The sequence below is a fragment of the Gopherus flavomarginatus genome, chromosome 1, assembly GCF_025201925.1.
Source record: "Gopherus flavomarginatus isolate rGopFla2 chromosome 1, rGopFla2.mat.asm, whole genome shotgun sequence".
NCBI lineage: Eukaryota > Metazoa > Chordata > Testudines > Testudinidae > Gopherus > Gopherus flavomarginatus.
In genome coordinates, this window is record NC_066617.1 from 321,788,837 (window position 1) to 321,815,290 (window position 26,454).

General features: G+C 37.9%; 1 protein-coding gene across 10 annotated transcripts in view; it reads right to left on the reverse strand.

The window, feature by feature from the left end:
* The window catches only part of NBEA (neurobeachin), an 881,590-nt gene that overhangs the window by 507,643 nt on the left and 347,493 nt on the right, over positions 1–26,454 (reverse strand). For 5 of the 10 annotated variants that reach the window (XM_050937098.1, XM_050937101.1, XM_050937097.1 and 2 more), the window contains exons 25-30: positions 22,211–22,234; positions 18,639–18,819; positions 16,087–16,217; positions 14,664–14,771; positions 12,857–13,025; positions 10,443–10,538 (exon numbers count right to left, since the gene is read on the reverse strand). In XM_050937098.1, coding sequence (XP_050793055.1) covers positions 10,443–10,538; positions 12,857–13,025; positions 14,664–14,771; positions 16,087–16,217; positions 18,639–18,819; positions 22,211–22,234 — 709 coding nt within the window. The remainder of the gene's footprint in view (positions 1–10,442; positions 10,539–12,856; positions 13,026–14,663; positions 14,772–16,086; positions 16,218–18,638; positions 18,820–22,210; positions 22,235–26,454) is intronic. The other 5 variants (XM_050937106.1, XM_050937099.1, XM_050937102.1 and 2 more) reach the window with 3 other exon arrangements.

The window sequence follows — 26,454 nt, forward strand, 5'->3', positions numbered from 1 at the left end:
CCTCAGTTTATATAATCAAAAAACCCAAAACTTGACTCTTCTCTGCAGTGTGGAATAATTTCAAAGAAATATACATGAGTTGCAAACAATAAAGGCGGTGTTCAAGGGAACTTTCTTGTCTTTACCAAATATTCACTAAATAATATTTTCAAGTATCTGCTCTCATGGCACTTAGAACAGTGGACAATCACTTAAAACATCATAAAAATAACAAAATTTAAGAAACAATATAAAAGTCAAACAATGTGGTTATTAAAACACAGATAATGGGGGTATTTTCCAGTTGTTAACAGCTACTGGAAAGCATGTTTTTTACTATCTCATTTCCTCCCTCAGCCTTTCCCCCACATTCTCTGCATTAGTGCTGCCAAGCCTTTTCCACCAACAGCATCTGCTAACACATCTATACACCAGTTGTAAGCACCTACTGCTGGTTGCCAAATTAAACAGCAAAAGGTTTCAAAATTATTCAAAGTCTACAGGTCAATGGACAAGTAACAATAACTGCAAGATATAGGAAAACTGAATACACAAGGGAATACTATATTTCAGTTGTAGAAATTCCAGTAAATAGAGGAAAAAAGAGTATTGAAACATGTTTTGTTTGTATTAAAAACCTACATGAATACAAGTTAAGGACAAATGACAGTATACATTTATTGTGAACTCTATTTCCCTTGCTTTTGTAGGTTTATATAGTAGCTGACATGCAAATTAAAAAAATACTTGTATGATGTGGAAATAATTTTGCAGATCAATTAGGGAATTTTGGCGGGGGAAGTAAGATAAGCGAAATAGGGAGGAATCCAGGGAATGGTTCTCAATTATGTGGACAATGACATTGTCTCCACGAACCTTTGGTGTAGGAGGCTAGTTGTAACACTGACCTCCTTGAAGAGCTGTGAAACCCTGCAAGTTAAACAGTTTCTGAAGAGCTGGGCTAGGAAACTTTGCAAGTTAAACAGTTTCTGAAGAACAGCCTTCATGCAATGTTGAGATAACAGAGATTTGCGACTGTGTGAACCAATCTCCACATGATGAGTCTAGAGATTTGAAACAGAAGTATGTTGTGGATCTACTGCTGAAGCTGACACTTCTCTGGTTGAGTGAGTCATGAGACATTCGGTACAGGGACAGCAATTCTGTAGCTTTACTGGATGCATAAGTATTATCCATTTAGCCTTTGGACCACAATGACTTGAGTTACAGATATTTCTGCAAAGACAAGTAGTCTGCTGAACTTTCTACGATATTTAGTTCTGTCTAAGAAATACATGAAAATCTGATTCATTTTTTGGCAAAAAAATTGGATAGAGATTTATGTACCACTTGTCTTTGTGAAATGTTGTATAAGGTGGTTAGCCAATGGTATCTGCAACTCCAAGACCCTTGTGTGTGAGGTAGTGTCCATTAAGTGGTACAAAGACCACCACCACCTGGGTTCAAAAGGCCTATCCATGATTTTATTCAACATCAAATTCTAGTCCCAAAGGTTATTGGCTAGAAGATGAGAGATAACAACAAATTGTTAAGCTCTTTATCTTTTCCCTTCTCAGGATGCCAGACACTATGGTTCTCTTTCACAAGGACATAGTAGGCAAAAATATCAGCTAAGTAATCTTTAGAGTAGCCAGGGATAACTTTGGTTACACCAGAGATAGGGGAAACCTATGTTAATTAGATCTGGACAGAAACTATCTGGAGAAAACCTTTCAGATCAATGCTATTTAGTAGCATAACACTTCCAAGCACATGGCTGTCTGGACTGCCTGGATCTACTCAGGTAATCATAAAATGTCTTGTCCTAGAAACCCAGCAGCCATACTGTCGGGTTAAGGAACCTGAGATCTGGATGTTTTTCTACTGACAGCAAATCTTGACACAGGAAAGAGTGAATGGATGATCTTTGAACAGAAACCAGCAACTCTGAAAATCATGCCAGCTTGACTAAAAATCATTCTGAGTCTGTCCTGCTAAACATTTCCTAAGTATTCTGGGGAGGAAAGAAAACAGAGGGGGGAAAAAAAGCATAAAGGAGCCCTTTTTCATAGCATAAAATAGATGCATTTGATATACTGTGAAACCTTATCAGTTCTCATGAAAAATGTGGAACACCTGTTCTGACTTGTAGAAAATGTGGCCATGTCCAAATGGCCCACCTTGCAACTAACAAACATGCCACTGAAGATCTAAGTGAAAGCTTATCATCTTTCCAGCTCAGGATTTTGGCTATGTTTTGGGGAGGGAGGCCACTTTTCTCCACATAGAAGACTAATTTTCTTCTGACACCACTGAAGCGCCCAACCTCTCCCTTTTCTCCCTATTCTATTAAAGTGATACATGATACGCACACTGTCTGAGAATCTGTGCTGGTTACTCTCTGATCTGGAGGAGGAAGTTATGGCCCTGAATTCTAGCAAGTTATATGCAGAGATCTAATTCCTGAAGCTTCCAAAAATCAGAGGCAATTACAGTCTAAATTTGCATCCCAATTTAGATGAGAAGATATATACCTATCACCACTTGAGGAACCAGCTGAGAGGACATCCACTACAAGATATTCTCAGTCAAAGTCAACCACAGCATAAAGTCTTCCAGCTGCTAAAAAGGTAACGTTACCATATCTGCGATGAGAACCTTTGTTTTTTGTACCAGATGCACAAGGGTCGCTCCCACTAACTTGCAAAGATGGTGATAAAAGGTACAGACCACTATCAGGCCTATTGCTCTCAGATACAATGTCACTGGGTCTTTTAGCTTGGACCACTGGGATGAGCTCTCAGAACCTGACTTGAATTAGGACAGAGCATTGTTAGGTTCTAGGGTGGTCCCTATGAAGATGAGAACCAAAGTTGAGGTCAAGATAGGTTTCTTTGCTTACTTGCAGATTAAGAGGTATGAATAGGGGAACTCGTATGTCTGAAGTGAATTACTATGCTGTAAGATCTTTTGAGTCAGTTGCCCAGATACAAACACACTGGCAGCATCTAACAATGTAGATGAGCTGCAATCCTAGACATGCACTTGGTGAATACCTTGGGAGCTGCTGTCAATCCAAAAAGTTCTATCTTGTGGGGCAGTGGCCATGGCCCACAATAAACCTGAAGCACTTCTTGTGCCTTTACCTTATCGAAAAGTTACATGCTAAGGGAAAACTAAACATCATCATCTGATCATCACCCAGTGAAGTCCCAGACTGTACAACAGTGGAAATAGTGACGCCTTCTTGAGCCACTTTAAGAGACTCCTAGGCTCAGCACTCTGAATTTGCCAAGGCTGAATGTATGTACTGACCTAAAAGTGACGTCCTAGTTCACATTATGCAGGACAACATAATTGACATCATCATCCTGCAAGGAACCCATACAAAAGATGACACCCACGAATGATGCTGATATATTGCTGGCTGCAATCTGGCTGCCTCTCTCAGTCACTGAAAATGTTGCTTTTCTACATACATCGAGCAGGGTACTGAGGATTATAATATGATAATCACCAGGAGCACGGAACATTCACCATCTCAATAAGAATTGGCAAGATAATGGTGGTTGATGTGTTAACCACCAAATACAGACTACCCTTCTCTCCCATTACCCCCAGTGTATCACACCGCAGACTGGGAATGGCTGGGTCACTCCAAAAAATAATTTCCCCTCTGTTGATACTCACACCTTCTTGTCAGCTGTTGGGAACGGGCCACATCCACCCTAACTGAATTGGCCTCATTAGCACTGACTCCCCACTTGGTAAATCAACTCCTATCTTTTCATGTGCTGTATTTTTATACTTGCTTACTGTATTTTCCACTCCATGCATCTGATGAAGTGGTTTATAGCCCAGGAAAGCTTATGCCCAAATAAATTTCTAAGTCTCTAAGGAGCCACAAGGATTCCTCGTTGTTTTTGCTTACAGAGACTAACACGGCTACCCCTCTGAGATCTGTGGCGGATAGTTCATGAAACTGACTTAAGCTTCACCTAAAGCAGCTCTTGCTCAAACAGGACATATGGTCTGCTTCAGCAGAAGGTCCTTGTCAGATAGGAGGTCACCCTTGGGTTCCAAGACTGCTGCCTCTTCACGCACAGGAGCAGGTGCTTCTACGAAGAGATGGAGGAGCTGTTTCCCATTGGTTGCATAAGATCAACCGAGATCACTCCATGTCTCATGGGAACTCTTCCACACACTTCCTGCGGAAGGTGGATCGGCACAGGGATAGTGCTGGTGCACAGTATGGTGCACGTACATCTAACCAATCCCAAGTACTGAGTAGGGAGGTTAGAGACCCTGTACCCTCAATTCTGGTCATGGGGTATCCATTGAGTCTGCTACTGACAATAGTAATGCCAGCACTAACGGTTTCCACACTGGTGGCATACCAGGCAGCTACAGATCACCTCTGCTCTTCCATCCCAACTTCTCCTGTGGTGCAGGACTTTGCCAGGGCTGTGTTGTTTATAGCCCCATTAGACGAACAGGTCATTGAACCCTTGTGTGTCAGCACCACATCCTGATGTTCCTTTTCCACAGTCCCGTGGAAGGAGGGATAGTCCTGAGCTCAGTGCAAGGGAACTCAGCAACGTGAAATTCCTTGGCACCATTGCAGTCGATACCACAGATGTTATCATGTCGGCCTTCACAGCCCTGTACTTTGGCACAGTCAGCCACTTTGGTACCAATGATGACTTCAGGGTTGACACTGCTCCCAGAGCCAGTGTACTTGGTGCTGGCAGTACCGCTTCCATAACTGTTGCTGGTCCCTGCCTCATTCTGGGTGATGGACAAGCCAAACTGATTACTCACTCCTCCAGGACTTGCTCCACCTTTATCCCTGGAATGCCAAGGCTCCTCGGCATCGAGGTTGGAATCTTCCTCCTTTTGCTCTCCATCACCCAACCCACACTAAGGACCATTTATGGAGCATTGCAGGCACAAGGATCACACTTATTTCACGTTGCAACTGTAGGATCTTGCTCCAGTGCCTCCAGGCCACCAATGCCCTATCCTTACCAGTGGCCTCAGTGGAATCTGTAGGACACTCCTACGTCATAGAGGTCACACGCCTCAGCTGACTCTAAGGCAAGGTTGCTGCACAGATTGGTGGCAGGAACTGTGGACCCATCACAGGTTCAGTGAAAATTAGTGTCTGATCTAGATTTGAATTCCAGGGAGGAGCAGTGAAAGCTACTGCTGTTTCTCCAAAAGAATGAGAAAGGTTTTTAAGTCTCCAGAAGTGTGGCCATACTCTGTGTCCTGTTATGCTTTACCCAGGGTATCCCCATATAAATATTTGCAAAAGATATTTAAGATACTATATGACTTTCCATTGTAAAGATAAATATGTGATGTGTCTTTCTGCTTAAAGACAATACAACTTTAATTGTATCGTTATTCTGATGGCATAATTTCTTATTACCCCATATGGTACCCATGAGGGTCTTGTTTTTATTTTTTCCTCTTCTTCTTAAATGCTTCCTGTCTTATCATTAAGATAATTTAGAATTTATGAAGAAATGTTGAATTAACCACAGTGAAAACTGAAATAATCCCTGTATTATCCACAGATCAGTTACAGCAGAGGGGATGACAGTGCAAATTCGCCGACAAAGTGTACCTTTAATTAAATACTACCATTGGGGCGAGCCACACTGATACTATCATCAAGAAGGCTAATGGCATTTTGGGCTGTATAAGTTGTGGCACTGCCAACAGATTGAGGGATGTGATCATTCCCCTCTATTTGACATTGGCGTGGATGATTTAGTTGGGGATTGGTCCTGCTTTGAGGAGGGGGTTGGACAAGATGACCTCCTGAGGTCTCTTCCAACCCTGATATTCTATGATCATCATTAGAGAGATACAGAACAGCTTTGCATGCTAAGAGCATTCAAAGCAAAGCTCACTGCCAAGTACAATGATGAAGAAAATTCTTGGAAGTTACATCCGACACTGGCTATAGATATCCACTTGAGACATCTTCCAGCTGCATATAGGAAAATGCTTGACACCACTAGAGTCTCTCAACTACTCAAATATGTTTAACTAAAGAAAATACATATACATATCAAAAAACACAACCTAAGAAAAATACCCATATTAAGCTTAAAGGAACCCATATATTTAAATAACTCAATTTTCCCCATCTGTTTTCTGGCTAAATACAACTATATACAAAACTTGAGTAATTAGATTCTGCCTACCAAATTATCTTGTAGTTTTTAATAGATAATTTATTATGCAAGAGTGAACTGATGTGCCAATACAGAGGGCGAAAGATCAAAGTGTGGGAGCAAAGTCAAAAGTGTACTATCATCCAAGTCTCAGTTAGTCTTGTTTAGTGAATGGATGGAAGTTTAGTGGTTATAACAATACTACAGGTGGATTGCTTATAAGCAGCCAGTGCTTCTTCCTGAATTACTAATGTTCCATCCCCGAAGAGCCCTTACATAATTCCAACAATAGTGATAAAACATGCTACTAATATCTCACCAAACTTTCAACACAATTATCACAATAGGCTGGCTGTCATAAACAGATAAGTAAGAGTTAATAGAACAGAAGTGCTTCATGTCTCTTTTGACTTAAAGGGTTAACAAATTCAGTGAGCCTGGCTGTCACCTGACCAGAGGACCAATCAGGGGACAGGATACTTTCAAATCTTGAGGGAGGGAAGTTTGTGTGTGTGCTGTTAGTTTTTGGTTGTTGTTCTCTCTGGGTTCTGAGAGTGACCAGACGTGCAACCAGGTTTCTCTCCAATCTCTCTGATACAGGCTCTTATGTGCTCAGAATAGTGAGTACTACGTAGATAAGGCGAGTTAGGCTTATGTTTGTTTTCTTTATTTGCAAATGTGTATTTGGCTGGAAAGAGTTCAAATGTGTATTTGGCTGGAAGGATTTTAATTTGTACTTGTGTACTTAGGCTGGGAGAGTATTCCCAGTGTCTATAGCTGAAAGACCCTGTAACATATTCCATCTTAAATTTACAAAGATAATTTTTACTGTTTTTCTTTCTTTAATTAAAAGCTTTTCTTGTTTAAGAATCTGATTGTTTTTTTATTCTGGTGAGAGACCCCAGGGGACTGGGTCTGGATCCACCAGGGAATTGGTGGGGAGAAAGGAGGGAAGGGGGAGAGAAAGGATTACTTTCTCTCTCAGAGAGAGTCTGGGACGGGGAGAGAGGCGGAGGGGGGGGAAGGTGGATTTTCCTCTCTGTTTTAAGATTCAAGGAGTTTGAATCACAGTGATCTTCCAGGGTAACCCAGGGAGGGGAGGGCTGGGAGAGGCAACAGTGAGGGAAAGGGTTTACTTTCCTTGTGTTAAGATCCAGAGGGACTGGGTCTTGGGGGTCCCCGGGCAAGGTTTTTGGGGGGGGGACCGGAGTGTAGCAGGCACTGGAATTCCTGGTTGGTGGCAGTGCTACAATTACTAAGCTGCTAATTGAGCTTAGAGGAATTCATGCTGGTACCCCATCTTTTGGACGCTAAGGTTCAGAGTGGGGGATTATACCATGACACTGGCAAAGAACAAAAACTCTTAATATACTCAGTGTAAGGCCTGGTTAATACAATATATATGCTCAATAAATATATGACTTTAACTAGTAAGACAAACTTAGTACTCATTTCTGAAGGCAAAATTGTTATTGTAATATACGGTAGAGGAGACATGACGGATATAAAAACAGCCTCCTCTTTGATGTCCTCTGTATGTCTACCCATCTGCTCTATTTTAAAAATCTATACTTTACTCTTTTTTTTAATACACCTTTGTTTCTTATATTTTATCTCAAGAACCATACTGCATATAAATGGCAAAACTAATCTTTTCTCTGTTTGCTACCTGTCTTTATTTCAAGTGCCATATTTTGTACAAACAATATTAATCTTGTTTATATATCCTCCTTATTGCATAAAATTTAATAAAACAAAATTTTAACATTGTCTCTGGATTGCTCTGTATGTTTTAATATGCAAGCAGATGTGGCTAAAAATGAAATATCCTAATGCCTGCTATATAAAAAGGTGCTATAAATGTGCAACAAGAAGATAATGAGGAAATAGGATTCAACTATATTTTAGGTTTTATTTTGCAGCACTTCTGAATTAACAGCATAAAATTCCTTTTATAAAGGGTGGATAAGTACACCAGTTATGTCACCACTAAGAATATTAAATTAGCACACTGACGTGACAAAAAGCTCACTGAATGATCCTGACGTAATCTTTTACTATAATCTTTTACTTCAGGATCATTCAGTGAGCTTTTTGTCATGTCAGTGTGCTAATTTAATATTCTTAGTTGTGACATAACTGGTGTACTTATATATATTTGTTTATTTTTTGGCAATAATGGGGAAATCTTATGGGAGGAGAAATACTGAAATTCAGGTACGAAACATTTGAATTTGAAATCAATTAGTGAAGTCAGTAAAGTATAAAGGTTCATAAATGAGGGACTGAGACATATAAAACTTTATCTAATAGATCAGCATTTTTCAAATGCAGCCCTTGTGGCTGCATGTGGCCATCAGGGGCTTTTCTTGTGACCACAGAGTCCTGGGCAGTGATGGGGGGCTGAGGAGGGCGCAAAGCAGCAGCTCTTCCCCTGGGGCCGCCAACAGCTGGTGTGAGTTCCTCACCTTCCTGGAGACAGTGGGGTGGTGGGCTCCGGGCACACAGCAGCAGGCTCACTCCCCCCGACATTGCCCTTGCTGCCTTCCCTAGTCCCCCATCCATTGCCCTGGGCCCGGTTGCTGCGCTACCCACCTCCCCATCCAGGGCTTAATTTGTCCCCAGCTTGATGGGACAGAGTAAGTCTCTGCTGTAAAAAGTGAAATTTATATTTTTGTTAATATGTCTTTTCAGTGCCTCCCAGCTACCTAGCAGACTTACTAGCTAGCGAGTCTTAAATATAAAAAAAGCGCAAAAGAAACAACAAAATAGACAAGAACACGCAAAGCACTTTATTTGTGTTTCTATTCCGTTTTGGTCCAGTAAAAAAATAAGAGACTACTGTACATTATTTTTATTATTGAATCTGCAGACAAAAACCCTACATAAGTAAACAACAATGATTTGGACATACGTATTTGTTTTTGCTAAAGTTAATTAAATATTTTAGGAAAAATTGTCAGAGTGGCCACCAGCAAGAACTGGTGACCACACTCCAAGGCCAAACATTTTCTTTGTGAGAACCCTTGATTGAAGGATTTAACATTGTAAAGCATTTGGAATATGAAAAGCACCATATAAGTGCTAAGTATTCTTAGTAAACTAGGAAGTCATCTATCTATCATCTATCTAGCCGTGTTAGTCTGGATCTGTAAAAGCAGCAAAGAATCCTGTGGCACCTTATAGACTAACAGACGTTTTGGAGCATGAGCTTTCGTGGGTGAATACCCACTTCTTCAGATACATGCATCTGAAGAAGTGGGTATTCACCCACGAAAGCTCATGCTCCAAAACGTCTGTTAGTCTATAAGGTGCCACAGGATTCTTTGTTGCTTTTAGGAAGTCATCCTATTCCTCATATTTTACCAGAAGTAGTCACCAAATTAATTACTAGTTTTTTGTTTGTATTTATTATTCTTTTTTTACTTTTGGGGTTTTTATCTGAGTGACACAGAGAGCATGATCAGCAGATAAAGTATGGTTCCACCTATTCACTTTCTGCATTTCCACTGTAACATTTGCACACAAGTTGGAAAATTCACATGTACATTTGGCTACAAATGCACCTATTTAACTTTGTACATATGCAGATCTGACATTTGAAAAATGTAGTCCATGCATATGCATATTTTCTATCTGAAAAACCAGCCTGTATTACAAAATATTTGCTGTGACTGCAGAAACTGTCTCTCTCCAGAATAGCACAGTACAGCAATCAACAACATATAAAATAAAACTTTACATTATATACAATATAAAAGGTTTACATACAAACAAAAAGTGAAAGAAAAAAGAAGAAAAGGAAAGGAAGAGAGAAGATCTGTAGGAAGTGAGAGGAAAGAGAACACTAAAAAAGCAGTACTAAAGATTTAATTTATTCCCTGTATGCAATCTTTTTAAAATAGGTGTGATTTGTTTTCATACCTAAAGGAGGTATTGTTGCAGCAAGAATAAAAAGAATAAGCCCAAACCAAAAACATTCAAAATTTCCTTCTCAGCTCTCTCCACCTTAACATTATTTTTGTTTACCTACTGTTAAATAATTTAGTAGGTGTCACTGAAATGAACAAATGGTAGTAAAAGTGGACAAGATATTTCCAAAAGTAGCCAGGAAGGAAGACTTGTCTCAAGGGTATCCTCATCAGGTGACAGTCTGATCTCCAGTTAACCTGAGGCGTATGCTTATTTACCAAGAATTACATCACGGTTAGTTATTTAATTACATTACACTAAATAAGGACACCCAAACAGGTTAGGAGATGATGATAATATTACCTTTGTAAAATGAGTGGGCAAAGCTCTGCTCAGGAATTAACTTGGCAAGGAATCCATGGTTCAAACTTGGGTGAGGGATAGATGGTATGACCACAACTGTGGAGAAAATCATGGAATCAAATGTGAGCCAGCTAATAACCGCCTGTGATCTGGTCCACTGTGGATCCATGACAGAAGTCCTATCTCATTGAAACATGCAAATATGGTACTATTAACAAAAATGCATTTCTGAAGAAAGGAAACAAGTTATGTATCAAGAGATAGGAAACATCAGACCAATTAGCAGGGAATCATAAAAACAACATTTATAGGGAAAAAGACACATACATAAGACAAACATGGCTGAAATAGTTAATTGAAACAAGCAGTTTCCTACTCCAGCACCACAACATATGACCAGGAAGCACACATTAAATACAACACAAAATTATGGTTTCTCATAGCTGACCACCTAAATATAAGTTTATTAAATGAAAACAGCCAATGAGGACATGGATATTTTTTTAACTTAGTGTACAAAGGTAGAAAGTAAGCAAGTTAAGATATAACAATGAATTAGTTAAATGAATAAAAGTAGGGCTGTCCATTAATTGCATTTAACTCAAGTTTTAATGCAAAACAAATTAACAAGATTAAAAAAAAAGTCATGATTAATTGCAGTTTTAATCGCACTGTTAAATCATAATACAAATTTAAATGTATTATAAATATTTTTGAAGTTTTTCAACATTTTTAAATATATTGATTTCAATCACAACACAGAATATAAAGTGTACAGTGTTCACTTTATATAATTTTTGTATTACAAATATTTGCACTGTAAACAAAAAATAGTCCAATCTACAAGTCAATGCATGGAGTGACACATGAATGTTTAGCATATCTGGCACTTAAATAACTTGCAATGACCGCTAAAACAGTGCCATGCAAACACCTGTTCTCCCTTTCAGGTGACACTGTAAAAAAGAAGCAGGCAACATTATTTCCCGGACAATGTAAACAAACTTGTTTGTCTTAGCAATTGGCTGAGCAAGAAGTAGGACTCAATGGACTTGTAAAACTTTAGAGACTACACTGTTTTGTTTTTGAGTGCAGTTATGAAAAAACAGTTCTACATTTGTAAGTTGTACTATCATGATAAAGAGACTGCACTACAGTACTTGTATGATGTAAATTGAAAATACTATTTCTTCTATTTATCTTTTTTACAGTGCAAATATTTGTAATAAAATAATATAAAGTGAGCAGTATTCACTTTGTATTCTGTGTTGTAATTGAAATCAATATATCTTAAAATGTAGAAAAATATAAAAAATATTTATAATACATTTAAATTGGTTTTCTTTTATTGTTTAGCAGTGTAGTTAAAACTGATTAATGATGACTATTTTTTAATCTCATGATTAATTGCAATTTTTTAATTATTTGACAGACCTAAATAAAAGCAAATAGGACATGAATTTAAATTACACTATACATGATATGAAAATCAGCAATTCCAGAAAATAAGACAGCAAATTAAATTCAGTACAAGAAGCAACATGTTCATGAAAAACAACATGCAGAGATTTGGCCACTGATTTCTAATCACTCTTTTCCAATATATTTATATGGCTGTTCTGAGAGAGAAAACAGAGCACAGTCATAAACCAATCCATTTCAATGGCTTAAATAAGCCATTGGACTGGCAAACTGAACATTACAAACAGTGGAGGAACGCATTTGGATACAAAACTCTTGGCAGGTTCTGCAGCTGACAGATAGTGCCCCCAAAGGCTGGGATATCATTTGCCAGGAAAAAAAAAAGAATTCACATTAATCAGGTAAAGAATGCAGTAAAAGCAACAATTCTAGTATATTAGACTTCCAGGGGCTTTTCAATGCAGACCCAAAATAGAAAGACAGCAGGACTCAAGAGAGTTAATAGTCCTTGCTATATTAGCTTTTCACAAGACTAAGTTTAAACAGAAGTAACTTCAACTAGGGAGCTAGCTGTGTTTGCTGATTACAGACTTCAGACAGTGCATTTAGAGTCAGAGAGAGCTGATCACAGTAGACAAATGACAATTTTTAGGTTTACTTTGACAGGTTAATATCTTATCCTTTCAGAACTTTAAATTCACAAGGGCTCTCCTTCTTTGAATGTACATATAAATTAAAAAATGGATGCATAAATACAGAATAAGCAAATGAAAGTAACTTAAACTCTATAAGCAGAGGCTCATAATTTAAATCTAACTTATCAACAACCAACATATATTAAAGAAGCTTGGAGAAACTAAAGAACAACAAAATAGTCTCATTAGCCTTCACACCTTTCATTCAATTTAAAACAGTTTCTGTAGTCAAATATTTACCGTTTCAAGGAAATTCTGAAAAACAAAATGAAAAATAAGTGGGAAAAATAGATGTACCTGTACTTGTTGGTGAATTTATTTCTTGTCTGATATTTCTACCTGCCTGGCTCCCACATCTTGCAGTCTCCCGTTGAGGTTCTAGTATATCACGGTACTTGGAGACCATCAGCACAGAAATAAAGTAAACTACTGCCAAAGCCAAAAATTGAGCCTGTTTGCTATCATCCTGAGAGAGAGAAAAACGAACACATCTGTCATACTTGACACTTACACAAAACTTTTAAATCAAGATAATGAATGTGTTTTAGAAACATCAACCATTTTAGACGTTATACTTGCTTATTTGCTTACAATTCAATTCTTGATTCACCTATACGCTAATTGGAATGTTAAAATCAGTGGTTATAACCTATTTAGGAAAGATAGTGTGGGCAAATGGGAAGAGGGAATAGCCTTCTGGGTCAAAAATAGCATCATCTGTTTCTGATGCACTCAAAACAATATTAGCTTCAATGCTTATGGATCAACATCCTAACAGATAGACACCAAATAATACCCCATCTTGTGCTTTGCTATGGACCACCAAATCATACTAGGGAACAGGGTGACAGTCGCTTTACGTACCAATCTATAACATACAGGAAAAAACCGTGTAAACATATGGGACTTCAATTTGTGTGCCATATGCTGGCAGTCTCATGTGCTAGTACTAGAGCATCCTTGGAATTTGTAAAAATTATAGGTTACAATTTCCTAACTCAAAAAGTGTTGCAGCCAACACAGGGGAATCCTTTATTAGACTTCTCCTAACAGAACTAAAAATTTAAGTTAGCTTAGGCACAAGTGATCATGCCTTGATCACATTACAACGTGAAAGACTCAAGTCCAGACCCATAATATGTATACACTTGGTGTGTTAAAGCCAGTTTCACAAAGCTGAAAACAATTAAGAGCCAAAATTAGCTAGGAGTGTTTCTCCATCACTGATAATTTTTAAATCAAGATTACATATTTTCTAAAAGATATACTCTAGCAATTAATCTTGGAGTTCTATGGCCTGTGATATACAGGAGGTCAGACTAGATCATCACAATTGTCCATTCTGGCTTTGGAAATCTACGAACTGATGGGTAAGCTTGTACACAGAAAGATTAGGTGACTTGCCTAGGATCTCAGAACAAACAAGTGACAAAGTCAGCAATAGAATGAAAGAATCAGAATTGCAGTCACTTGCTCTTACTTCCAGACCACACTATAAATTTGTAGCATAAAATGAGTGAAGATATTATATTTATTTCTGTGTCATTTATGGATGCAGCAACTATTCTGAGAAGTCTACATCAGCATTTGTGGTTCAGCATGCATTCCCCTAGAATACTGCCAAAAGGGATACTAAAGTCATTTAGCATAGATGGGTTATATAAAAGCTACTCAGCACCATAACAGAACTGGATCTTATATGATTATAAATGTTGCATCAATAAGGAGAAGCAACATTTCACCCCAGAGGTGCTGCATTTCAGAAATTATTGAAGTTTTCCTTGCATGTAGTTCGCATATCAGTTTCACCTTGTAAAGTGCAATGAAATTATGTAAGGCATCTTTCTTACCAAATAAGATCACTTTTATTAAACACTTCATTTTGTAAGAAAAAGGAGAAAGTTAGATTATGTAGAATTTGGCATATTTCTTCCCCCAAAAAATGGAAATCAAAAGCCTTTTTTGGAGATGAGCACAGATTTTAAGTTCATCCAGCTTCCAAAGCTGTCCTTTTTAAAAATGCAAGTTATTTGTAACATCAATCTTTCTTTTAAATATTAGTGAATATATTGCAAAAAGAAAAATCACGGTCCATATTACTCACCACATCACGAAAAACAACTGCTCGCAGACGATTAATGTCAACATCCTGAAGAAGTCTATCAGGATCCTTTATTGGGGAAAGGTTACCAGGAACATTTTCCAATGGTGACTAAAAATATAGAATAATTTTTCCAAAGTGTACACAGATTTTTATTCAAAACATTTCTTTGATCCACAATAAATAAATTAAATACATTAGTACTAACCGCAGACAAAAAAGGTATCATTCAGATACTGGTTCTAAAAAAACAGTGATGCTTAGTACTGAACAGTCAGATACAGAATTGTTTATGTTCTTCAAAAGCAATGTTTTAATCCTACTGGATAAAATGCACCACTCTCTAGTAGTTAGCATATTAACTGTAGCCAGAGGAGACTAACTTTTTTTGTATTGTCAATAAGAAATATTTCCTAGGCACGTGATAGGCTAAAATTTTGTTTGTATAAGTGAAAATAACTTGGAAAATTCAGCTGCATTCTATTTTATACAGAGAATTATTATTACAGTCCCATGCAGGCCATGCATGTTCAGTATTCTACTTACAGTAATGTGACCTGTTTTCTTTAAACAATAAACACTGCAATCCATAACAATTAACATACAAAAGTGTTCTGTTTTCTACGGTCCAATGTTTGTCTGCTGTTGAGTTTGGCAAAATTGCTAGAATATATTTTTGGTATGGTTTTATAAAATAATCTAGTGATATTTGTGGCTATAAGTCTTTTCTGAAACAGTATTTTGTGGCAAGAGACTATATTGTGAAAGTAGTAATGAGATTATCGTAAGTGAATTTGGGCTGGATATACCAAAGCATCATCTTTGAGACCAGGGATGGTTTTTGTGTCTTGCACATTTAGTTTAGGGCCCTTCAACCCCCAAAACTGTGACCAAATTTGGAGACTATTCAGAAATGAGCAACTTAAATAATAAGGACACCAAAGTGACTGAAATGTAAGTGACAAACAAATTTAGACCTCGTTCTTGGAGTCATATCCACAAAGACAGACCATGATTTACACACAGAGCCCTATTGAAGTTAATGGAATTCTACAAGGATGCAAGAGTCCACCCACAAAGATCTGACTGCAGGTTTTGGCCATGCATCTCATGAGGCTTTAGAAATCAAAGAAATATGTATAGATAAATCAAATTGCAATACGGTAAGGGAGAAGATGTGCTCTCTGGAGCAGAAGTAGGAGAGAGTAAAGTATTGGAGAACAGTTATAATCATGCCATTAAATTAACTATTTTCTTCCTTTTAATTTTTTTTCTTGTTTCAAAGAAAAAGAAAGTGTTTTCTTTTGAGAGACAGGAAATGGGTGACAATTCAACTTCTGTTTTAAAAGAAGTCTAGAAATGAACTACAATCATCTCCTGCTCATTTTAAGTACTGGTACAACCTATATTAACAACATTAGATTACCTTGGTCATTGCTGTTGCAGTCACACCCTGAAGAGTCTCCTGAGTTTTACTGCTGATTAGTGAAGATTTGTTCACTCTTTCTCTTTGTCTTTGTCGACACTCTAAACAGTTTCTCACAGCAACACAACAAACTAAAAAAAGATATAAGGGAACGTTATCATTAGGTGATTACACAGTTACCATTTAATGAAGTGCCTATACCTCCAAAGAATGATTATGTCCCAGTAGCAATTGTATAAATAAATAGGCATCACAATCTCTTAAATCATACTTTGGTGATACTGAGAAAATATTATGGTGACTTTTCCAATTTCACTCTGTTTTTAGTTAATCAGGTTCCTTAATCTTCTGACTAGCTGTCTTAAACAAGGCTCGTATTTAAAGCCTCAAGAAGTTTGAAAAAGGTAAATTATTCCCCTGTAACTGGAGTTCTTAGATTATGATCATGTTGTCCCTGTTGATCCACTATTTTTGGAAGCATACTTCTTAGTGTTGCCAAAGCCAACCTTAACATTTGTTGTGGCTAAAAGACAGAAAACAAAAGGTAGGAATCAATAGTTACTTTCCATCATGTCAGAGATTAACAGCAGACTGCCACAAGGTTCCACATGAGGACTGACAATAGTAATTATCAGTGATATGAAAAGGTGAAAGAACAGTGTTGTGGCAAAATTTGCAGCTGACAAAAATTATTCAGTTCAGTCAAGAACTGAGAAGACTCTGAGGAATTTAAGAGAGACCTAGCCAAACTAGATAAACAACATGCAGTATGATGGCAGATGGAATTTAACATTGATAACTTAAAGCAATGTACAACAAAACAGAATAATTTGAACTATGTTTGCTGCTTCTAAGGTCCTACATTAATTGTAGCAATTTATCAAAAAGCGTTGGGCATCACTGTGGACAGCTCAGTGACTTCTGCTCAATGCACAGCAGCAGACAAGAAAAAAATCTTCCCCCAAACCAAAAAATAATTATATAAATGTAGAATGCATAAGGAATAGCATGGAGAACAACACAGAAAATATTATAATGCTCTTATATAAATGAATGGTACAACCTCACCTGAAATAGTGTGCTCAGTCTTGGTCACCACATCTCAAAAATGATATAAAGGAGAGATAGGTGACAAGTATAATTAGCAGAATGAGAAGACTTACTTGAACATAGATTGAAAATATTGGGACTCTTACTATAAAGTGATCCAATTTTCCATTTAAAAATGGGACATGGGAGCCAGAAGGTAGAGGATACCTTTTTTGTTGTCTTCCCACTTCTCCATCAACTTCCCTTAACCCTCCACCAAAACATTTCCTTGTAATATCCCCAAGAATTGTCTCATTTCTTCCACTTTGACCGTATGACTTAACTGTAGGATATTGGGGGAAGGGGGACAGGAGACTGCTACCTGCAGCTCCAATACTTATTTTGGGAAGTAGTTGTCACTGAGGTCAGGTGCACTTATTCTCACAGATTATACTGTCTGGTGTAACAGTTTATAATAGTGTGGGAAGGTTTGGTTCTGAACTAGAGGTGAGAACTCTGAATAAACCCTGTCAAGAATTCCCTTTTAGGGATCCCTACACTTGAGAAAATTATTAGAAGTAATAAAACACTGGAGGACAGTTGATAAATAGTTAATTAAAGACCGGGGAATTGTTCTTCTGAAATGAACTGCCTTTAAAGCGGGTTTTTTTATTCCATTGAGGTTCTGCAGCTCACTCCACACCACTGAGTCTGGATCCTTCAAGTTCACTTTCATTAAAAATGTTTTTTTCACAGTCATAATATCTAACAGCTTGGGAAAAGAATTGATATAGTGTTAAATATAAACAGCATGAAAATAACAAAACCAAATTTGCCATCATATTGCATGTTGTTCATGTAGTTTGGTTAGGTCCCTCTTAAATTCCCCATAGTCTTCTCAGTTCTTGACTGAGCTGAATGATTTTTGTCAGCAACAAATAATGCCGCAATTCATTTGAAAAGACAATATTTTCAAGACCTGCTGCCAATGAGAAAGATAATGAGAACACATGGGGTCACAGTTCTTCATACCTTTTCAAAGAAAGTTTTCATTTACAAAACTGTGCACATGTAGCCGAAACTATCACTGTTTGCTAGATGCTTTACAGGCACATGGCTGAGGTGTATTCTCCCAAAACAGGGGATCTGGGAGGCAATTCTCAGAGAACCAAAGACCATGATGAAAAATCTTACAACAGAAGAGCAGCACAGCAGATCAGTGTTTGAGGGAAACAGTAATTTTCTTCCTTTCACTAGTTTTCTTGTATTAATATTTTGCTGTCCTACAATATGTTTTACAATTTGAATTTCATCAATGACAGCTTTGATTCTCATCTATTTTCGTGTTTCAATAGAACCATCATAACTATTGTAACAAGTCATTAAACACTCTGTGGTATTTTAGTCTATCACATCATAGTCAGAACCAGGTTAATTCCTACTTTTATTCATTGTAGTCTTAGCTCATTGATCTGTAAGTAATTAAATAATGCACATTGTATGTGTTGTTCTATAAGACTTACCCAGCCTTAGGCACTGTCGCATTAAGCCTCCAGAAGACATGTTTTTTTCAGCTTCAATCTCACTGAAGTTTAGAGAACTGGCAAATACAAGTACATCAACCATAGCCATCAGACGGCTCAGGAAAGTCACTGCTGTCTCTGCTGACATTCCTTGTGTCACTTCAATATTTTCCAATTCAGTCTTTAAGAGAAAATAATTATCTTAGACTTAACAATGTCAAACAACAAACATAGCACATCCACACCTCAATTTTAATTGTTAACAATAAAATAAGTAAATGAGAAAAATTACAGAAAAACCTATTTCCTATATTTAGGGTTGGCAGAATTCTTTTTTTTTTAACACTATAAAACAATATTAGCCATCAAAATTATAAGACTTTCAATTTTTTTCTATTTTTATAGTTGCTGGAAATTAAAGGGGTGTAGCGTTGGCTTAGGGTAGCACTGGCTACAAAGGGCTCCCTGTGTAGATGAGGGGTTCAAGGCACCAGGGTCCATGGTGCAGGGAAGGCTGTGGTCCTGGCGTGGCGGAACAGAGACTCCTGGCCAGGGTTGCAAGGAGGATGACCCCATGGCTATGGGATGATGCTGCTGAACAGTTCCTGCCCAGGGATGACTGTTACATTCCTGGCTGGTGAGTGAGTGAGCAGGACCATGACAGCGGAGCTGAAAAGGGCTCCCTGAACAGCTGTGGGGCTGGTGACACCTGATCCTGGTAGACACAAGGCACAGGGAAGTCTGTGGTTCTTATTGAGCAGGGCAGAGCAGAGACCCTCAGCCAGGGCTGTGAGAAGATGTCATGGTCCCCAGCCACGGGACAGGCCACCCTGCTACTGAATGGCTCCTGCATGGAGCAGGGTGGCCTCCTCCTTGCAATCTTGGCTGGGGGTGTCTACTCAGGCCCGCCAGGTCTTCAGCCTTCTCAGTACCTTGCACCTGAAGGGATCCAGTGTCACTGGCTCAGTGGCAGCACAGAGACATCTCTGCAGCCCTGCTGTCATGACCCCACTCCTGTGACACAGTTGATGCCCGATTCTTAGAAGCACAGGTGGAGGGAGAGGCTGCACTTCCGCTTTTACCAATCTCTATTTTTCACTGGTTTCAGTATGTCAGTTGAAATCAACATTTATCAAAATTTATTGATTAAAATTGAATCTTGCCAAGCCTATCTATATTTTTGTCAATGCAAATTACTTATGAGTGAACTTAAACATAATGGAGTGGGAAGATGAATTCACACTTGCATGCTGTAATAGGTATTATGAAGTCTAATATCTGTGAGAAAACTATTACTATTTACATAGAACCAAACTGTGGCCCAGCTAGCACAGCTGTGCAAGGCATAAAGGAGTGCGTGACACCCCTTTATGTCTCTAAGCAATCTAACTGCATGACAGCACAGGAAGGAAAATGGGCTCGGCAGAGCTGCTATGTCTCCACCTGCCCCTACTCACATAGATGGGTGGGAGAAGTGGAATGGGGTGGGAACTGGGCAGAGTCTTAGCGTATCACTGATGTGTAGCTGGAGCCAAGGAATGTACGCTGTATTGGGCATAAACCTAGCAGTTTACTCCCTTCCTGGATCAGCAGGCGAGGGAGTTTACTCCCTCCCTGTTGCTCCAGTGAGGGAGGAAATCATGCCAGGTTTATACTTGGTGCAGCATACATTCCATGTGGAATCACAATCTCCATCTTGGGCTGCCCCTTAGTCTAGGCTCACGGCAAAGCCACTCCTGAGTCTGCAATTGTTTCATAAATGTAAAAAAGGGTTATTATTTAGGGTAACATTTTCAGAAGTGCCTAAGTGACTGGAGCCTGAGCCTCATTTTCATAAGTGAGTTAAGCTCTTAGGGACAGATTGTTAAATTTATTTAAGTGTCTAAATATGCAGGTAGGTGTCTAGTGAGATTTACAAAAGTGCCTAGGAGGCCAACTCCCATTAAAATCTCTGAAAATTTGGTGCCTAGGTGCTTTTGAAAATCCCAAGAGGTGCCTATCTGCATCTTCAGGCACCTAAATACCTTGGCTTTAGGAACCTAAGTCTCACTGATAATCAGTGGGACTTAAGTTCCAAGGTCTTTTTTGAAAATAGGACTCAGGTGCTTGTGAAAATTTTAGCCTTTTGGTTCCAGTTTCAGGGATTCTGTAAGACAAATAAGGAGCTTAAAATATATTATTTTGTTCTGTTATACAAATTTTTTCCATAACAAGAATAAAGATAATTCTTTTAAAACCTTTTCTTTCCCTATTGCTGAGAATTTAATGTCCTCAGTGAACAGTAACTTGTTGAAATAGTTGTTTAGGTTTAACAGCATACCAACAGTGCCAATAATGCCAAACAATATTAAGAAAACAACTGTTCTGACATGGGAAAGGTATAATGTGTCTTTCTGTCATCAGAATGATAGATAACATTGCAAGACATGTCAGTTACATGGGTATTCTGGGAAGTGTTGTCACTATTTAAAATCTGTCCAGCAAGACAAAACAAATGATATGATGACAATTAGACCTTTGAAACACCATTTCCCTTTGAAGGACTGCCGCTAGCATTCCTCTAGGCAGTTATTCCTTGCTATTTTATGTTATTTTTCTACCGTGACCCTCTTGTCATAGAAGAAGAAACATTATTAATTCACATAGAAAAGTAGCCAATTGTTTATATATAAAACACTTACACAAATGAAATTTAAACTGAAGAAGCCATATCTGAATAGCAAGAAGCCATGCCACAGTGTGAATTAGTAGGCTGCTGGTGCAATTCTCAGGTGATTATAGAAACATGGCCTTTGGACTCACCTCAATAATCACCAGAAATATGCACCAATGCTCTATTAGTGGACTCCCTGTTGTGGATTATTGCTATAATACAATTATTTATATTGTACCACATACATTTTCTTAAGGGAGTAGATCTTTTACTTCCCAATGTCAAATGTCCAGGTTTATTTTTATAAGAAATAGTAAATCCATGTAAAAGCATGTTTTATAGGATAGTTTTTACATGATTTTTGCTAGCATTACATAGAAGAAAAAATTAGAATTTTCTTTAGGAAATCTCCCTAAATGCTGCTAATTCGTTATAAAGACAATAAATAGCCTTCTATTAGGTCTAATTACTATAATGAAATTCACCTCTTAAAGGTAACATACTAGTATGTATTCTAACTACATTTAAGAGATGTTTTCTTGTTAGCAAACTGTTTTCAGAAGCTAGAATGTTTTAGAATGGTATGGTAAAACTCATGCTTACTATGTAAATTCCCAGATGGTTATATGTCCAGAGTTTGAACTAAATCAGATTTTCACAGCAGACGGACACTTCTGCAATTTATATTAGATCATAGGCTTGTCTAACTTTGACTTGGTAGTTTACTATAAGCAGCATATAATCATTAGCCAATGCATTAAATTACACTAAGATAAACATTTCAGAAAAAGTCCATAAATGCACCTAATTTACTCCTGACTATACCCTACAATATGATGTGATTATTTTTTTTAAAAAAGCCAAAATGTCAAATTATCAAAAATAATAAAGTTTGAAAAACTTAAAAACTGAAACTTACAGCAGTAATACTAACCTTAGAACCCTGGACATGCAATAGACAAAACAGACAACAGATTACAACAATAAAAGAAAAAGAAAATTATTAAAGTTAACTGAAAATACAATATAAAATTGAATCAAAGTAATATCTTGGAATTATACCTTTATCTGATTAATTTATAATAGGAATAAACATTGCATCTCAGAAAGTGAACATTTGAAAACCAAGACTTTAAAAATAACTAAACTGCAAACAGTATGGACGTTAAATCTAATCTTTTAATTTTATTATACAGTTCCTTTCCACATTGATCCATCCAAACTGAAATACATATTTTAAATATGTACATGGAAAAAATGTATAGGATGTTAGTAATGTATACCCACAGTCGAATTTTACTTGTTATATAAATCACAGAAGTACATGACATAATTGTGCCATTCTCCAGTCAACTGAAACTGAAAAAAGTAAATCCAGCCTCAGCATTTATGATTTGTGAGATAAATCGTATGTATAAAATTAAATTGACAAAACATACATATAAATCAGAAAAAAAAAATGCTTGATTCTTTAGCCGTAATGCTCTTTGGACTGGAACACCTCAGTATATCTTGTTACATACACCAGAGTTGTGCACAAATTTCAAACTTAATCCCAAACTGTACCAAACATTTGAATGATTTTGAGCCACCAGTGGAAGTCCAAGTTTTGAATCACCTCAGGGAATTTAGGGCTAGTCCCAGTGATTAGCAGTTCTGCGAGGTTTCTTGCAGGTTTTAGTTTCAGTCAGAACCTTCTCCCCACAACAGGTCTGTCATTTAGTTGTCAGGAGCCATATTTTTTAAAACTGACTAATGATTTTTTGGGCCTTTAAGATTTTAAATCCCCAACCTGTTAAACCTTGTAGGGTGGGTGCTGAGCAAGCAGGCATCTAAAAATTGAGGGACCCAAAATCACAAGTCATTTTTGATAATTTAGGTCCTGCTTACCTTGGAAAATGGAGGTAGAAAAATAGAAGACTACTGCATCTCTAGCACTGAAGACAACTTAAGGTAGTCAGTATTAAAATGTAATATATTACTAACAGTTACCACACTGTGATATCTGCTGTTTCCTTGTAAATAGAACAAAATCTTGGTGTCTCACATGCCATGATGTTGTACACAAATGCAGCACAAGACAGAGTCTCCAGGTACGAAAGTAAAAAAACTAGTTTTAAAGAATATTTTAATACTGTAATAATTCAGATAGCACATTTTTGAAACCAAACACCTTTCAACTATGTTACGCTAATAGTGCCATTGCAGTATCAACTCCAGCAAAATGAGAGGGAAGTTTTATTTTCTTTTTTGGTAGAAAACTGTGTCTAACCATCCTTTCACATGTGGAAGTTCGGGTCTTGGTCTGGACTCTGAAGCTTAAACCCATCTTTGGGACCCAACGACATTTTTTCTTTAGATTCCTCAACAGGTGAAATCCAGGTCCCATTACATCAATGTCATAACACCCACTGATTTCAATGGGACAAGGATTTGACGTTAGGTTCACTGAAGCCCTGTTTGATCCCAAAATCTTCAATTTTATCCTTTAAGCCATATTCTTAAGTCCCTGGTTATGACTGTAATTTTATATTAACTAATGACTAGATGGAACTGTCAGTCTGTCCACACCATGCTTTAACTGACAACATCTGTTGCAGTTAACAAAATGCATTTTTCATAATCCTCACTCCCTTTCCTGAATGCTCTGTGTCTTATTTTGCATTTTCACATTTTGTCTTATATGGTTGCAAAAATTTTGGGGCACACAGTGTCTTCTTTGTATTTATAAAATATCATGTAAATTTGAGACACCAAAAATAGTTTAAGTGCTAAAAAGATATAAATTAATATCTCCCAGTGCAAGGTCTTCGAAGGATTACCTCAATCCCTGCTAGGTCAATGAGCAGTAGACTAGGACTGGGAAATGAACTCTTTCTGGCATATTATCATAAAATAACATTATTAGATCAAATGCTTACCATTTTTATTTATTTTAGTATTTTCATTCATTATTTCATATATGCTATTGGAACTTGAAAGGCGCCTATCCTTGGTTCTAGGCAATTTTTATACTAAATCACATGCAATCCCCCCCAACAAACAAAAAACTCACCAGCAACTACGTTAAAAGCAAATTGTTAAAGTTACAATGTCAAGCACTCAAGTTAAGCAACAACAGAATATTCTGCCTGTGATAACTTTATTTCAGTTGTCTTGCGTGTATGCATTATGATACAGTCTTTATTTATACGATCACCTACTATGTTTTCCACAAGTGCCCTGCCTCAATTGACTGCATGGAACAGATGGTGCTCATTTAACAAGCAGAAATTCAATATTTTGTTGTATCTTCATTTCCTCAAAGTGTATCCCTAGATCTTATTTACTCCACACTATCCAAAAATTGCTCTGAAGACAGTATTAATAATTTCCTCATGGGCTTCTCTATGGTGCTCCTCACAAACATTAATTATTTTCATAACTCTGTGAGATGAGTGTTATGATCAGCTCCCTATCTATAAAATGTGGATGAGGCACAGAGATGTTAAAGTCTACAAATATCTGCTAACTTTGGGTGCCCAATCTGAGACATCTAGAACCTGATTTTTACAAATTCTTAGAGATATATAGCACTTCATATCTTCAAAGCACAGCTCCCACTGAGGTCAGTTCCAGTTGAGAGTGCTCAGCTCTTTTGCAAATTAGATCCCAGGTTCTCAAGTCAAGCACTCAGAAAATGAGGTATACACAGGAAATGACCACCTATTAAAAGTTGGGTTAAGGAACTTGCCTAGTATCACACAGAATCGAATCCTCTAGAGCAGCATTCAACTACCTTAACAAAAAGACTGCCCTTTCCGTTCCTGTAACTCCCCTGCCATATTCCCAATACACCTTCCAACTTCTGCAACAAATGGAGCAGGGGTCCTACCAAAAACAATTTCCTTCACTACACAACCCTGATTCATTCCCAGAGCAGGTCCATCCTCTGAACTGAATGAGGCAGGGATCCTGTGGAAAAAACAGTATGTGATCACGTAATTGGAGACTATCATAATACATATACACAAGAGGACTGATTAAAGTAACATAGGTAACCTTAATTCTGGAATTTCCTAACTTTTGGATGCTTGACTTTCCAACCTTAACACTGACCTTTTAATATACAAAGGGTTTGCGTGTGTATAATTTCTTAGGTTTAAAAAAAAGCAAACTAGAAAACCCCCATATTAACAACCATACAAAAAAGGTACAGACAAGGGCAATGAAAATAATTAAGGGCATTGAACAGCTTCCATATGAAGGGAGATTAAAAAGACTGGGACTAATTCAGTTTGGACAAGAGGTGACTAAGGGTCTATAAAATCATGAATGGTGTGAAGAAAGTAAGCGTTATTTATGCCTTCACATAACACAAAAACCAGGGATCACCCAATGAAATTAATAGACAACAGGTTTAAAATAAACAGAAGTCCTCCTTCACACAGCCAAACTCTGGAACTTGTTGCCAGAGAATGTTGTGAAGTCCAAAACTGTAACTGGATCAAAAAAAGAAATGGATAAATTCATCATCAGTGGCAGTTAGCTAAGATGGCCAAAGATACAGCCTCATGCTCTGGGAGTCCTTAAGCCTCTGATTGCCAGATGCTGGGACTGGACAACAGGTTCACTGGATTATTGTCTCGTTCTGCTCATTTCCTTGAAGCATCTGGCATTTGCCACAGTTGGAAGACAGGATATTGAGTTAGACACACCATTGGTCTGACCCAAAATGGCCATTCTTCTGTTCTTATGGTTCATCAGCAGGATAGGGACCATTCAATCCACTGCACAAACCTCTGCCACCTCAACCAATGGAATAACTGATCTCAGTAGTCAGTTGCCATCTGCTATATGGACCAGCACTAGAGGAAGATGGACACTTTGCCAGTTTTCACGGAGAATGATAGCAGAGGAATGGTGGAAACTCAGGATTTGTGGGTCCCATTCCAAGCTCCAGAGAGGAGTGTATTCTAGTGGACACAGACTCTTCTGTCCACTTCCTGTGTGACCCCTTCTGCCCCTCCCCTCCAATCTGTCCCTGTCCCAGTCCTGACCCTCCAACACCCCTCATCCCAGTTCCATTCTCCACATTTCAGGCTTCTCATCCCAGTCCCTGTCTCCTTGCCCAGCAAGTCATATTTTTCCTCCATCGTCCCAATTTCTTTCTGCCCAGTCTCC